At 50.4% G+C, this 15,306-nt stretch overlaps 1 protein-coding gene across 4 annotated transcripts in view; it reads left to right on the top strand.

Moving 5' to 3' along the window:
- The window catches only part of LOC140208327 (NACHT, LRR and PYD domains-containing protein 3-like), a 48,620-nt gene extending 37,263 nt beyond the window's left edge, over window positions 1-11,357 (top strand). For all 4 annotated transcript variants that reach the window (XM_072276913.1, XM_072276912.1, XM_072276914.1 and 1 more), the window contains exons 9-15: window positions 1,249-2,983; window positions 4,258-4,344; window positions 4,500-4,670; window positions 8,909-9,079; window positions 9,235-9,405; window positions 10,689-10,856; window positions 11,012-11,357. In XM_072276913.1, coding sequence (XP_072133014.1) covers window positions 1,249-2,983; window positions 4,258-4,344; window positions 4,500-4,670; window positions 8,909-9,079; window positions 9,235-9,405; window positions 10,689-10,856; window positions 11,012-11,096 — 2,588 coding nt within the window. In that variant the 3' untranslated portion in view covers window positions 11,097-11,357. The remainder of the gene's footprint in view (window positions 1-1,248; window positions 2,984-4,257; window positions 4,345-4,499; window positions 4,671-8,908; window positions 9,080-9,234; window positions 9,406-10,688; window positions 10,857-11,011) is intronic.
- The last annotated feature ends 3,949 nt before the right edge of the window (window positions 11,358-15,306 follow it).

The following is a 15,306-nucleotide window of genomic DNA, read 5'->3' as shown; positions in this document are numbered from 1 at the left end:
GAAAGTGAGTGGGAAGTTAGTTAATTGGGAAGCTTTTAAAATCTAACAAAAGGCAACAAAAAGCATAAAGGAGGGATGAAGGCAAATGAATTGAAATTATAGACTAACACACATAGAATGATGGAGAAACCCAACAGACCAGGAAACATCTATGGTGAAAGTACAGTCAACGTTTCGGGTCGAGAACATTCTTTTGCATAACTGTGGCGGACTGGAAGTCTCTACAAAGGCCAGCCAAAACTGCCCAACGCATCACCAGCACCCCTAGCCTTCCTTCCATCAGGCACGTATATACAGGAAGGCTTCAGAAAATGGCCAGCAGCATCAGGAATGATCCCACCTATCCCGCCTATGGGCTGTTTGCCCCTCTCCCACGAGGCTCCTGTCTGAACCACTTGAAGTCAGAGTGGCTCCTGTATCATAGGTATCTACATTGATTGTGTTTTTCATTGCGTTCTTAGTTTGAGTTTTTGGTGCTGCATCAGATCCGGAATAACAACTATTTCCTTCTCCTTTATACTTGTGTATCTTCAATCTTGAATCTGTTGAGCATTTGCAACACACACTCCTTAAGAGACACGAGACTGCAGATCTGCCGTCTCAAGCCATTTTCTGGAGGAATTCAGTGACCTGAGCAGCATCTGTGATGATGGAATGATGGAACGGGGAGGGGGGGAGGCGGAATTGTCTGCGTTTTGTGTCAAAATGCTGACTATCTCAATCTCCTGAACAAGACACGGACATTTTCTCCCCCAACCGCCCCTCCCTCCACCCCCCAATGTGCACGTGCTGATCAGCAAAGCAACTTCTTTGCATTTTGAATCAGTGACCCTGGGAGGGAAAGCTGTGATTCCCTGATCTGTTCCTTTGACAGAATGCCCATTTTCCTTTTCTCCATCTCCATCCGCTACATCAACACTGGGGATTAAAAGTTTCTTCCACAGGAACCATCATGTCTGTGGCGGTACTTGGGTTTGTCCAGTACGGGACAGTCGGGGGTCAGTAAACTACCAAGAAAAATAAAACGTTCACAGCACAATTAATGTGGAAATGTGATGATCTGGTGTTTATCAAGATCGCGCCTCTCTGTCTAGTTTGGGGTCTGTTAATCAAAATTTACTTCACTGTACGAACATCCATTGATTAATGCAATTAATGCAATAGTGTTGAGCTAACTCTTGCGTACTTAAATACTTAATTCTGAGTTGAGGCATCTAACAGTTTGTCCACTGTCTGTTCCCATGGAAGATGTTCAACAGAAGCACAAGGAGACTCTGCGGGCACAAACTGAAACACTGAGAGTGAACACGATCCTGATGAGGGAGAAGGTGAAGGTTTTCCAGCTGGTTGATCGATACGCTGAGCTCACGGTCATTTCTACTGTTCGAGATCGGACACTGGTGGAACATGAGCTGCTGGCAAGAGGCAGAGACCACGAGGAGTGGAGAGTGAAACATCTCCGCAGAGAGCTGGAGAAACTCCGGACAGATCGGTTGTTCCAGAGCAGCTTTTCCCGGAGTAACTCCAAATCTGGGAGTTCAGCAGCAGTGGCTGGAGTTGCGGGGATTGGAAAAACAACAATGGTTCAAAAGATTGTTTATGACTGGGCCACAGGGAAAATATACCAACAATTCCAGTTTGTCTTCAGTTTCAAGTTCCGGGATTTAAACTCTATTAACTGCAGAATAAACCTGAGGGAACTGATTCTGGATCAGTATCCTCACTTTGGGAATTTACTCAGAGAGGTCTGGAAGAACCCAGAGGGATTGCTGTTTATATTGGATGGTTTGGATGAATTCAAACACAGAATCGATTTTGCTGACAGTCGGAGAGATACAGAACCCAAGCACCAGTGCTCAGATCCAGAGTGGTGGTGTGAAGTGTCTGACATTGTGTACGGTTTAATCCAGGGCAAGCTGCTCCCAGGGTGTTCAGTGCTGGTGACCACCCGCCCCACTGCGTTACATTTATTGGAAAAGGCTGATATCTGTGTCTGGGCTGAAATCCTGGGATTTTCTGGTGAGGAACGGAAGGAATATTTCATCAGGCATTTTGAAGATCAGACAGTGGCAGCAGCTGTTTTCAAACACGTGAAGGAGAACGAGATCCTGTACACCATGAGCTACAACCCCTCCTACTGCTGGATCCTCGTTCTGGCACTGGGCCCCTTCTTCACACAAAAAGTCAGGGACCCGCAGCGAGTTCCCAAGACCATCACCCAACTGTATTCCTACTATATTTACAACGTCCTGAAAAACCACGGCCGTGAGATAGAGAACCCCCGTGATGTGTTACTCAGGGTTGGTCAGATGGCCTTCAGAGGAGTGTTCGATAAGAAGATTGTGTTTACAGATGGAGATTTGATCAACTACAATCTGCAGCCTTCCCAGTTCCTGTCCGGGTTCCTGATGGAGCTTTTGGAGAGAGAGGATTCTGTCCGGAGTGTGGTGTACACATTCCCACACCTCACCATCCAAGAGTTTATAGCTGCAGTCTCACAATTCCTGAATCCACATCCCGGGGATATTGTGAAATTCCTCACTGAAGCCCACAGCAGGACAGATGGGCGATTTGAGGTATTTCTCCGTTTTGTTGCTGGTCTCTCCTCCCCAATGACAGCTCGGGGCCTGGAGGAGTTTCTGGGCCCATTTCCTCATCAAACAACCTGCCGGGTGATTGACTGGGTGAAGGAGGAGGTTAAACGCCAGAGTGGAAACAGCAGTGAAGCTGGTAAAAGGAGCCTCCTGAACACATTGCACTACCTGTTTGAGTCTCAGAATAGTGGACTGGCTCAGGCCGCACTGGGATCTGTGGAAACACTTTCATTCCGTGAAATGACACTGAATCCGGTTGACTGCGCGGTCCTGTCTCATGTCATCAGATTCTGTGATACAATAAAACTGCTGGACCTGTTTCGCTGCCACATTCAGTGTGAAGGAATCCAGCGGCTGGGACCCGGGCTGTACAAGTGCCAGGAGCTGAGGTATCAGAATTTATCTCTCAATCTGAACTGTGAAACTGTTCCATTGTGTTGTTTCAATGTAAGGAACTGTGACAAATGCCCAGGGTTCGGTCAGTAAATCCCCAACGACGGGACGGTTCTGTGGTTCCTTGTGAAGGGATGTTGGAGACTTCATCAGATCAGTGAACAACGACCATTGGTTTAATGGTAATAAATCACAGGAATGGCCGTGTTTCTCGCTGCCTGTGACACGTCCATCGACAATGTTCCTTCTCACTGTCACTGACACCCAGAGTGACACTGACTGCAGCAGGTGGGTCAGAGATTCACACCCCATTCCGGAGAAAGACAAACGACCGTACAGACTCTACATCCACTTCTCGGTGTTTGACGGGAGACCATCACCGGTCTGTCCCAGCTTTACAACGTCTTCCCGGTCAGAGAAAAGAGACCATTAGCGGACCATCCCAGTGAGAGGGAGAGACTTACCTCTGTGAGATTATCCTCCTTCTGCCCTTCCCCGTGTGTGACTATCACCATCAGTCCACCTGTGTGACTATGTGCACGACCCCGCCCCAGATGTCCTCTGCTGATTATGGGCTCTTCAGCATACAAGCGACCTACCTCAGCATCCGATCCTCCTAAGGGATTTCTCTTCCCCAACCCTTTCCACTTCGCCATCCCCCTTCCTCCTGTGGGATCTTTCTTCCACATCCCCGCTTCAATATGTGGAATCTTCCTTCACCATCCCCTTCCTGCCAAGGTATATCTCTTCCTCACCCCGTTTCTCCTGTCGGATGGCTGTTCCCCATCCCCCATTCTCCTGTGGGATCTCTCTTCCCCATCCCCCTTCCTCCTATGGGATCTATATTCCCTATCTCCCTTCCTCCTGTGGGATCTCTCTTCCCCATCCCCCTCCCTCCTTCAAGTTCAGTCTTCCTATCCTTTTTTCTCAGGTGGGGTCTGTGGACATTTCCCCATTGACAAATCTTCACTGTGGGACTTACTCCCCTTCAACCCTGTATCTCCCGACCCGCTCACGTCAGGAACACTTTTCTAACCATTAGGGAATGGGACAGAATATGTGGAGTTTACAGGGTCACACCGACAGACTAAATTACTGACATTCGGTGAATACCCTGGAGCTGGGCAGTGAGGGACATTGACAGTGATGGGAACTCCGATCAGTGATTTACTGAAGGGTTTAATGTTTCCTGAAATATCCGAGTGAGAGAAATTCCCTCAGACCCACGGTTTGAATCACTTTGTTCATCAGTTTGTCTGTTTGTGTTTAGACTTGGGGAGAATGAACTGGGAGATTCAGGAGTGAAACTGGTGTCTGCGGCTCTGAGGAACCCGGAGTGTAAAATACAGAAACTGGGGTAAGTACCAGACTGTGGGAGATTGTGTTTACAGTCACTGGGTGTCTGACACTGAACATTAATGTGATCAGTAATTGTGTTACTGATAAACAGTGGGGATCTGTACCGTCTTCTGTCTCTATGTGTCCTTCACACTCACTCTCTTTTATCTGCAGGCTGGACGAGGTTGGTCTCACAGATTTTGGTGCTGAGGATCTCGCGTCTGCTTTCAGTACAAACCCATCACTGACAGAGCTGGATCTGAGTGGTAATAAACTGGAAGATTCAGGAGTGAAACTGGTGTCTGCGGCTCTGAGGAACCCGGAGTGTAAAATACAGAAACTGCGGTAAAGGCCAGACTGTGGGAGTTTGTGTTTATAGTCACTGGGTGTCTGAACATAGAACATAGGACATAGAATAGTACAGCACAGCACAGGCCCTTCGGCCCACAATGTTGTGCCGACCCTCCAACCCTGCCTCCCATATAAGCCCCCAACTTAGATTCCTCCATATACCTGTCTAGTAGTCTCTTAAACTTCACTAGTGTATCTGCCTCCACCACTGACTCAGGCAGTGCATTCCACGCACCAACCACTCTCTGAGTAAAAAACCTTCCTCTAATATCCCCCTTGAACTTCTCACCCTTTACCTTAAAGCCATGTTCTCTTGTATTGAGCAGTGGTGCCCTCGGGAAGAGGCACTGGCTGTCCACTCTATCTATTCCTCATATTATCTTGTACACCTCTATCATGTCTTCTCTCATCCTCCTTCTCTCCAAAGAGTAAAGCCCTAGCTCCCTTAATCTCTGATCATAATGCATACTCTCTAAACCAGGCAGCATCCTGGTAAATCTCCGCTGTACCCTTTCCAATGCTTCCACATCCTTCCTATAGTGAGGTGACCAGAACTGGACACAGTACTCCAAGTGTGGCCTAACCAGAGTTTTATAGAGCTGCATCATTACATCGCGACTCTTAAACTCTATCCCTCGACTTATGAAAGCTAACATCCCATAAGCTTTCTTAACTACCCTATCCACCTGTGAGGCAACTTTCAGGGATCTCTGGACATGTACCCCGAGATCCATCTTCTCCTCCACACTACCAAGTATCCTGCCATTTACTTTATATTCTGCCTTGGAGTTTGTCCTTCCAAAGTGTACCACCTCATACTTCTCCGGGTTGAACTCCATCTGCCACTTCTCAGCCCACTTCTGCATCCTATCGTGTCTCTCTGCAATCTTTGACAATCCTCTACACTATCTACAACACCACCAACCTTTGTGTCTTATGGATCCTTGTCAAATGTCTTACTAAAATCCATATAAATCACATCCACTGCACTACCCTCATCTATGTGCCTGGTCACCTCCTCAAAGAACTCTATCAGGATTGTTAGACACGATCTGCCCTCACAAAGCCATGCTGACTGTCCCTGATCAGAGCATGAATCTCTAAATGCCCAGAGATCCTATCTCTTAGAATCTTTTCCAACAGCTTTCCCACCACAGACGTAAGGCTCACTGGTCTATAATTACCCGGACTATCCCTACTACCTTTTTTGAACAAGGGAACAACATTCGCCTCCCTCCAATCCTCCGGTACCATTCCCGTGGACAACGAGGACATAAAGATCCTAGCCAGAGGCTCAGCAATCTCTTCCCTCGCCTCGTGGAGAAGCCTGGGGAATATTCTGTCAGGACCCAGGGACTTACCTGTCCTAATGTATTTTAATAACTCCAACCCTTCCTCTCCCTTAATATCAACATGCTCCAGAACATCAACCTCACTCATATTGTCCTCACCATCATCAAGTTCCCTCTCATTGGTGAATACCGAAGAGAAGTATTCATTGAGGACCTCGCTCACTTCCACAGCCTCCAGGAACATCTTCCCACCTTTATCTCTAATCGGTCCTACCTTCACTCCTGTCATCCTTTTTTGCTTCACATAATTGAAGAATGCCTTGGGGTTTTCCTTTACCCTACTCGCCAAGGCCTCCTCATGCCCCCTTCTTGCTCTTCTCAGTCCCTTCTTAAGCTCCTTTCTTACTTCCCTATATTCCTCAATAGATCCATCTGAGCCTTGCTCCCTAAACCTCATGTATGCTGCCTTCTTCCACCTGACTAGATTTTCCCCGTCACTTGATACCCATGGTTCCTTCACCCTACCATTCTTTATCTTCCTCACCGGGACGAATTTATCCCTTACATCCCGCAAGAGATCTCTAAACATCGACCACATGTCCATAGTACATTTGCCTGCAAAAACATCATCCCAATTCACACCTACAAGTTCTAGCCTTGTAGCCTCATAATTTGTCTTTCCCGAATTTAAAATGTTCCTGTCCTCTTTGATTCTATCCTTTTCCGTGATAACTATAAAGGCCAGGGAGCGGTGGTCACTGTCTCCCAGATGCTCACCCACTGAGAGATCTGTGACCTGACCCGGTTCATTACCTAGTACTAGATCTAGTATGGCGTTCGCCCTGGTCGGCCTGTCCACGTACTGTGACAGGAATCCATCCTGGACACACTAACAAACTCTGCCCCATCTAAACACTTGGAACTAATCAGGTGCCAATCAATATTAGGGAAGTTAAAGTCACCCATGATAACAACCCTGTTATTTTTGCACCTTTCCAAAATCTGTTCCTCTGTATCTCTGCTGCTACCAGGGGGTGTATAGAATACCCCCAGTAGAGTAACTGCTCCCTTCCTGTTCCTGACTTCCACCCATATTGACTCAAAAGAGGATCCTTGTACATTACTCACCCTTTCTGTAGCTGTAATAGTATCCCTGACCAGTAATGCCACCCCTCCTCTCCTTTTTCTGCCCTGTCTATCCCTTTTAAAGCACTGAAATCCAGGAATATTGAGAATCCATTCCTGCCCTGGAGCCAGCCAAGTCTCTGTAATGGCCACTACATCATAATTCCATGTATGTATCCAAGCTCTCAGTTCATCACCTTTGTTCCTGATGCTTCTTGCATTGAGGTGCGCACATTTCAGCCCCTTCTACCTTACTGTCTTTACACCGTTTATTCTGCTTATCTTTCCTCAAAGCCTCTCTGCATGTTAGGTCTGGCTTTACTCCATGCACTTCTTTCACTGCTCTATCGCTCTGTGTCCCATCCCCCTCGCAAATTAGTTTAAACCCTCCCGAACCATGCTAGCAAACCTTCCTGCAAGAATATTGCTCCCCCTCGAGTTCAGGTGCAACCCATCCAATCTGTACAGGTCCCACTTTCCCCAGAAGAGATCCCAATGATCTAAAAATCTAAAACCCTGCTCCCTGCACCAACTCCTCAGCCACGCATTCAACTGCCATCTCCTCCAATTCTTACCATCACTGTCAAGTAGCACTGGCAGCAATCCTGAGAACGCCACCCTTGAGGTCCTGTTCTTCCGACTTCTGCCTAGTTCCCGAAACTTACCCTTCAAGACCTCATCCCTCTTCCTGCCTATGTCGTTGGTCCCAACATGTATCACGACTTCTGGTTGCTTTCCCTCTCGTACCAGGATGTCGTGCAGCCGGTCAGAGACATCCCGGACCCTGGCACCCGGGAGGCAGCAAACCATGCGGGTGTCCTTCTCACGTCCACAAAATCTCCTGTCTGCTCCCCTGACTATAGAGTCTCCAATGACGACAGCTCTCCTCTTCTCCGTCCCACCCTTCTGCACCACAGGGTCAGACTCAGTGCCGGAGGCCCTGCCACCGTGGCTCACACCTGGTCGGTCGTCTCCGCCAACAGTATCCAGGATGGTAAACTCACTATTCGGGGGAATGGCTAAAGGGGTGCTCTGCACTACCTGTCTGCTCACCTTTGCTTTCCCCCCTCTGACTGTCACCCAACGACCTGCTTCCGACAGCCTAGGTGTGACTACCTCCCTGTAACTCTCATCTACGACTGCCTCATTCTCCCTTATGAGTCGAAGGTCATCCAGCTGCTGCTCCAGATTCCTTACATGGTCTTCCAGATCGCCCAGCCGTATGCATTTCTGGCAGATGTGACTCTGCGGGAGAGGGGCGTTCCCCCAAGACTGCCACATCTCACATGAGAGGCACATCACCATCTCAGGAGACATTGTAAAAACTATCTGCGAGCTAGCTTGTCCTCCGCCTCTTCTCGCCGAAGACTCTCGTGTCGAAGCCTCAAAGCTCCACTCCTTCACTGGCCCACTCACGCTCTGGCCGCTTCTCTTGAGCTATCCCTCTATTTATCTGTTTGAGCTTTTCAAAATGTTTGGTCACCTGACAATCAGCTGCTTTCTGCTGAGTCTGAGCTATTCAAATCTTGATTGTCTAATCAACGGCTTACTGCTGATCTATTCAAATCTTGATTGTCTAATCAACGGCTTACTGCTGATCTATTCAAATCTTGATTGACATGATTGCACAGACCAACTGCCAAAACTGCCAGAACCTCTCGAGTCAAAGCCTCAAAGCTCCATTCCGTCACTGGCCCACTCACGTCTGACACTGAACATTAATATAATCAGTAATTGTGTTACTGATAAACACTGGGGATTCGTACCGTCTCCTGTCTCTCTGTGTCCTTCACCCTCACTCTCTCTCATCTCCAGGCTGAGTAATGTCGGTCTCACAGATTCTGGTGCCGAGGATCTCGGCTCCGCTCTCAGTACAAAACCATCACTGACGGAGCTGAACCTGAGTCGTAATAAACTGGGAGATTCAGGAGTGAAACTGGTGTCTGAGGCTCTGAGGAAATCAAAGTGTAAAATACAGAAACTCGAGTAAGTACCAGATTGTGGGAGATTGTGTTTACAGTCACTGGGTGTCTGACACTGAACATTAATGTGATCGGTAATTGTGTTACTGATAAACACTGGGGATTTGTACCGTCTCCTGTCTCTCTGTGTCCTTCACCCTCACTCTCTCTCATCTCCAGGCTGGACAATGTCGGTCTCACAGAATCTGGTGTCGAGGATCTCGCCTCCACTCTCAGCACAAAACGATCTCTGACGGAGCTGAACCTGAGTGATAATACTATAAGAGATTCAGCAGTGAAGCTGGTGTCTGTGGCTCTGTTGAACCCGGAGTGTAAAATACACACACTGCGGTAAGTACCAGACTGTGGGAGATTGTGGTTCCAGTTACTGGGTGTCAGACACTCAACATTAATAGAACATAGAACATAGAAAACCTGCAGCACAATACAGGCGCCCAGAAAGCTGTGCTGAGCTCATCGCTACCTTAGAACTACCTAGGTTTTACCCATCGTCCGCCATTTTTGTAATTTCCATGTAGCCATCCAGGATTCTGTCAAAAGATCTTATCGTTTCCGTCTCCACCACCGCCACCAGCAGCCCATTCCACACAATCATCACTTTCTACGTAAAGAAACTTACTCGTGATATCTCCTCTATACCTACTTCCAAGCACCATAAAACTGTGCCCTCTCATGTTAGCCATTTCAGCCCTGGGGAAAAGCCTCTGACTATCCACATGATCAATGTCTCTCATCATCTTATACAACTCTATCAGGTCACCTCTCGTCCTCCGTCGCTCCAAGGAGAAAAGGCCGAGTTCACTCAACCTATTCTCATAAGGCCTGCTCCCCAATCCAGGCAACATCCTTGTAAATGTACCCTGCACCCGTTCTATAGTTTCCATGTCCTTCCTGTAGTGAGGTGACCAGAATTGAGCACAGTACTCCAAGTGGTGTCTGACCAGGGTCTTATGCGGCTGCAACATTACCTCTCGGCTCTTAAACTCAATCCCACGATTGATGAAGGCCAATACACCGTATGCCTTCTTAACCACAGAGTCAACTTCCGTAGCAGCTTTGAGTAACCTATGGACTCGGACCCCATGATCCCTCTGATCCTCCACACTGCCAAGAGTCTTACCATTAATTCTATATTCTGGCATCATATTTGACTTACCAGAATGAACCACCTCACACTTAACTGAGTTGAACCCCATCTGCCACTTCTCAACCCAGTTTTGCATCCTATCAATGTCCCGTTGTAACCTCTGACAGCCCTCCACACTATCCACAACACCCTCAACCTTTGTGTCATCAGCAAATTTACTAACCCATCCCTCCACTTCCTCATCCAGGTCACTTATAAAAATCACTGTGTTGGGGTCCCAAAACAAATCCCCAAGGCACACCACTGGACACCGGCCTCCACGGAGAATATGAGCCGTCTGCAACTACTCTTTGCCTTCTGTGGGAAAGCCAGTTCTAGATCCACAAAGCAATCTTCCCTTGGATCCCATGCCTCCTTACTTTATCAATAATGTGATCAGTAATTGTGTTACTGATAAACATTGGGGATTTGTACCGTCTGCTGTCTCTCTGTGTCCTTCACATTTCCGCCCCTCTCTCATCTCCAGGTTGCACAATATCAGTCTCACAGATTCTGGTGCCGAGAATCTTGTCTCCGTTCTCAATAAACTCCCATCACTGACGGCGCTGGACCTGAATGCAAACTTCCTCCATGTTGAATCTGTCCCCGCTCTCCGCCGCCTCATATTGACCCACCCGAGTCTGACGTGGATCGGGTGAGTGTTTGTGTTCATGTTCAATGTGATAAAGTATCAGGGGATCCGCGGGGTTTCTGCTGATATTTGTCTGTGAATGTTGTAGAATGATGAACTCCAGTCCCCTCTCACTGACACTGCTATTTATTTCATTTTTATTCATCTATCTCTTTCAGCATGTGGAACAATCATGCAACTGGCGGGAGGGAGGAACTGGAGTCTCTGCAGAAACTCAGACCCGGAGTGAGAGTGCAATATTAGATCTGAATATGTGAACATCCGCGCCCACGGGATGGGGACGTCTTGGCCGATTTCCCGTCCTCCCCTTTAACGTTCACGCTCCGGGTTTAATTCCAAATGGTTCTAAAGGAACACGCTCCAGCAGAGCGCTCTCTGACTCAGAAGTTGTCCTGCAGTGACGTCCTTCTGCCTCCTGTATGGTGCAGCTGCTTCTGCCGTTTATCTGGGTCCGAGATCTTCCCCAAGTAGGACCCCGGGGAATTACATAGAAAGAGAACGGTGGTGGGGGGGGGGGGAGGCTCAGTCTGGGACACCGGTGTCCCGGGGTGGGATTATTCGGGGAGAGAATCCTTCTGCTCACTTTGCTGAGGACGGTGCATTCGGCAGTCTGGCTGATAAAATGATGTTAACTCGACAAATATCTCGGCGGTAACCCTCGATCTGCAGCGATATCGGACATGGCCCTGAAATGTGATTTTATAATTATCCCCGATGCAGAGTGACGCTGAGAAACGGGACTGATTATTCAACGTGTCATTCGTTGTCGCCGGTCAGTTAATTGTGTGTGACTCTGGGTGAGTCGGAAGCAGGTTATTTATTCCCGCACCGTCAGCAGCTCACACATTGTTTAATTTACATTTGTCATGATGAAATCAATAAATCTGTAACTTCCTGTCTTGGTGTCGGACTTGAGTCTCATTTGAGGTTTCTGCTGCCCCCTGCACCCTGTGCAATGCAACAGTGGGTCGGAGCTCCTCACACTGACACAGTAGCGTCTCAGCTCCAGACTGAGGGAGGTCGGACTGCGAAAGTCTGGGTGCCCAGGATCTCATCTCCACCCAACCCACTTCCTGGCTAACTGACCCTCTCCTGCCCCTCGCAGACAGTTAAAATTGACGTGATTCCACACTGTCAACGATTAATATCAGACGTGAGTCCACTGAGGTCCCAAGTACGGGAGGGATGGGGGATGGAACATCGGCGTTAAACACGGAGTAAAGCTCCCTCCACACCGTCCCATCGCACACTCCCGGGATCAGACACAGAGTGAAACTCCCACCACACCGTCCCATCACACACTCCCGGGGTCAGAAACAGAGTGAATCTCCCTCCGCACTGTCCCATCACGCACTCCCAGTGTCAGACACAGAGTGAATCTCCCTCCGCACCGTCCCATTACGCACTCCCGGGGTCAGACACAGAGTGAATCTCCCTCCGCACCGCCCCATCACGCACTCCCGGGGTCAGACACAGAGTGAATCTCCCTCCACACTGTCCCATCACACACGCCCGGGGTCAGACACAGAGTGGAGCTGTGCTGACTGAGCTGGGAGAAATCGAGGCAAAACTACTGGATAAAGTTCGTGGAATACTTTGGAGGTGGCTCTAAAAGTCTCTTGGACAACTGAGTGAGTGACGGCGTTGGTGTGGAAGCTCGGTGTGGAGTTTTACTGCCGGTTTGGACTGGGTTTCTCGGCGGCTGCTAACTGCGTAGCTCCCAGCTGCGGCCGCTGGCAGCTCGCCAGGAAGCCGGTTCGCTCCAAAACCGGAGGCAAACGCCGTCGTTCCCCCCCCCCCCCCCCCATTGACATCGGGGCAACGTTCCTCCTCCTTTATCTCCCTGATTTTCGTCCGGTGTCAGAGCCGGAGCATCTGAAAGGACGTTTCGACCTCTCCCGGCCTGGGTTTCTGCAAGTCCAACGGAGCCTTTCCTGGCGCCGAGCCAGCGAGGAACTGTCGACTGCAAACTTTCCCGGTCAGTTATTGGATTCGCTCCAGGACTTCTAACCGACACCGCTGTAAAATTCGCGGACTAGAAACAGCTCCAGCATGCCGGACCGGTCTCCAGGGAGTCGCGGGCCTGCGGGGAGTTACGCAAGGGCGGCTGCCTCCCCGGCCTCGGACAACGCCCTGTTTCGGTCGGTGAAGGTGGAACGCGGGGTACAGTGTATTTTGCGCCCGGGAATGACACTAGAAAAATGTGCGGAGGCCATGGTGGACCTTGTGGGGAAAGGCGGCATTTTGGCCACCGAAAAGGAGCTCGGAAAGGCGGTGTTCTATCTGGCGAATGAAGAGCTAGTGCACCGGGCCCTAAGCAGGGGACTCACGGTAGACAACATCTTTTTACCGATGTAGCTGGTGACGGCCCCCACGCAACGTATCGTGCTTGGGCATGTTAAGCCTTTCATTCCGAATGAGGACCTGCTTCCCCCACTGGCCCGTTTAGGGTAAGGTCGAAGATCACTGCCATCCGACACAAATTTAAGAGACGCACCCTCCGCACTGTAATCTCTTTCCGGCGTCAGGTATTCATACAGCTGGAAAGGGAGGACGATGTTGAGGGCCGGTTTACTGTCCGGCATGAGGGAGTGGATTATCAGGTGTACTGGAGCTCCGAGCGCCCGCGGTGCCATGCGTGCAGGGAGGTGGGGCACTTTCGGAGGGACTGTCCTACCACCCGGAAACCGAGGGACCCCACTTCGGGCACCAGTGCCCCAGCTACCTCTGCCCCTGATCCTACTCCTGTGCGTGCACCTGCGCCTGCATCTGACCCTGCCCCCGCCCCTGATCCTACCCCGACCCCTCACCCTGCCCCTACCCCTGTCCCTACTCGTATGGTTGGGTCGGTCCCTGCTCCTCTCCCTGTGGTTCTGGTGGGGGACGGGGTGGAGTCTGTGCGGAGTAAGAAGGCAAAGAAGAAATCCAAACACACTTAGAAGTCGGCCTCTGAGGCCGCAGAGCTCACGCCCATTTGCCCTGAAGTGGAGCGTGGGGCTCGGGAGGTGCGCAAGCAGACGGGGAGATGGAAACAGAGAGCACCGCCCCATTGGTGAATCCTGCACCTGTCTGCTCCTCAGGCGTGAAGAGGAGAAGGGGATGTAGATGCGGGGGAGTCCCAGGAAGAGGTGGGAGTCCGGGCGGATGTTAGTTCGAAACCTGAGTCCCCAGATGTAGCCACCAGTCCTGGGGTAGCTGGTGTGGTTGTGCAAAAAGCTTGTGACAGCCCTGTTTGCACAAATGAGGCAGCCCTGGAGGCCTCCACCCAGGACTTACTAGTCAGCGCCTCCCTGGAGGCAGGTGAACCGAATAGTGTAAGAGGAGACGAGACAAAGCTCTCTCACTCTCAGCACCAGGCTGCTTGTGAATCCCTTGGACCAAAGGTGCCGGGTTCCCCTTTATACCTGCCTCCTGGGGAGGACGATATTCTATGCACGTCGACCCCAACAATAAATGGCTTGCAGGGAGTCCCTGGGGATTGTCCCTCCACCGTCGCAAATGTGGATGAGGCTGATGCGACGGTGGAGCGGGCAGGTAAGAGCGAGGTACCCGCTGCGCAGTGTGGGTCACAAGCGCGGCCATCTATTGGAACATGCGGGAAGGACGATGGGGAATCTATCTGCAGTGAAGGGTTGGAGGGGGACTCCTTCGATAGTGAGACAATGGACATCCTCACCCCTCCTGAGAAATCCCCATTGATACCTGTAGAGGAAATTAAGCATATCATTCTCACCTCTGAGGGTGCCAAGCACCGGCCTCACCTAGCCTCGCTTCGCTGGCCCAGCATGCCGAGGCTGGTGAAGTCCCTGCGAGTCATCCTCAGACGGAAGGGAAAGGGGAAGAGGAATGCGGTGTCGGGGAACGGCAGACGGCAACTAAAATCTTTCCTGGATGACCTGGTAAGGGACATCAGAGGGAGAAGCAGCCTCCCTCCTACGGGGGATGGTGAGTCACAGGGTGGCGTTGGTACCGCTCGAGCCCGGAAAGCAAAAAGTATCCTTGCTTTCTTTCCGGACAGTGTGGTGGAGGGCGCCTCCGCTCTCACCGAAATGGACACAGCTGCTGAGGCCTAGTGTGCTCCCGCCATGAAGCTTACCATAGCTAGTCTCAATGTAAACGGCAGCAGGGGTCCTCTTCGCAGGCATAACAATCTCTCAGTTCTCAGAGATGGGCGGTATACGGTGAGTTTCCTGCAGGAAACCCATACCATCCCTGGGGACGAGTCTGCTTGGCTCCTGGAGGGGCGGGGCGGGGTCTACATGAGCCACCTCAGCTCCAACTCTAGCGGGGTGGCGATCCTGTTGGCTCCGACCTTCCAGCCAGAAATCGAAAGGGTCCAAGACGTTGTGCCCAGCCGTCTGCTCCACCTGGCTGTGTGCTTGGATGGTGTACCATTGCACTTTATCAATGTGTACGCTCCGAGGTGCGGGGTGATGCAGACGCGCCTATTCTG

The sequence above is a fragment of the Mobula birostris genome, chromosome 13 (genome assembly GCF_030028105.1).
Source record: "Mobula birostris isolate sMobBir1 chromosome 13, sMobBir1.hap1, whole genome shotgun sequence".
NCBI lineage: Eukaryota > Metazoa > Chordata > Chondrichthyes > Myliobatiformes > Myliobatidae > Mobula > Mobula birostris.
Note: the sequence above shows the minus strand (reverse complement) of the source record. Positions and strands in the feature narration are given on the sequence as shown.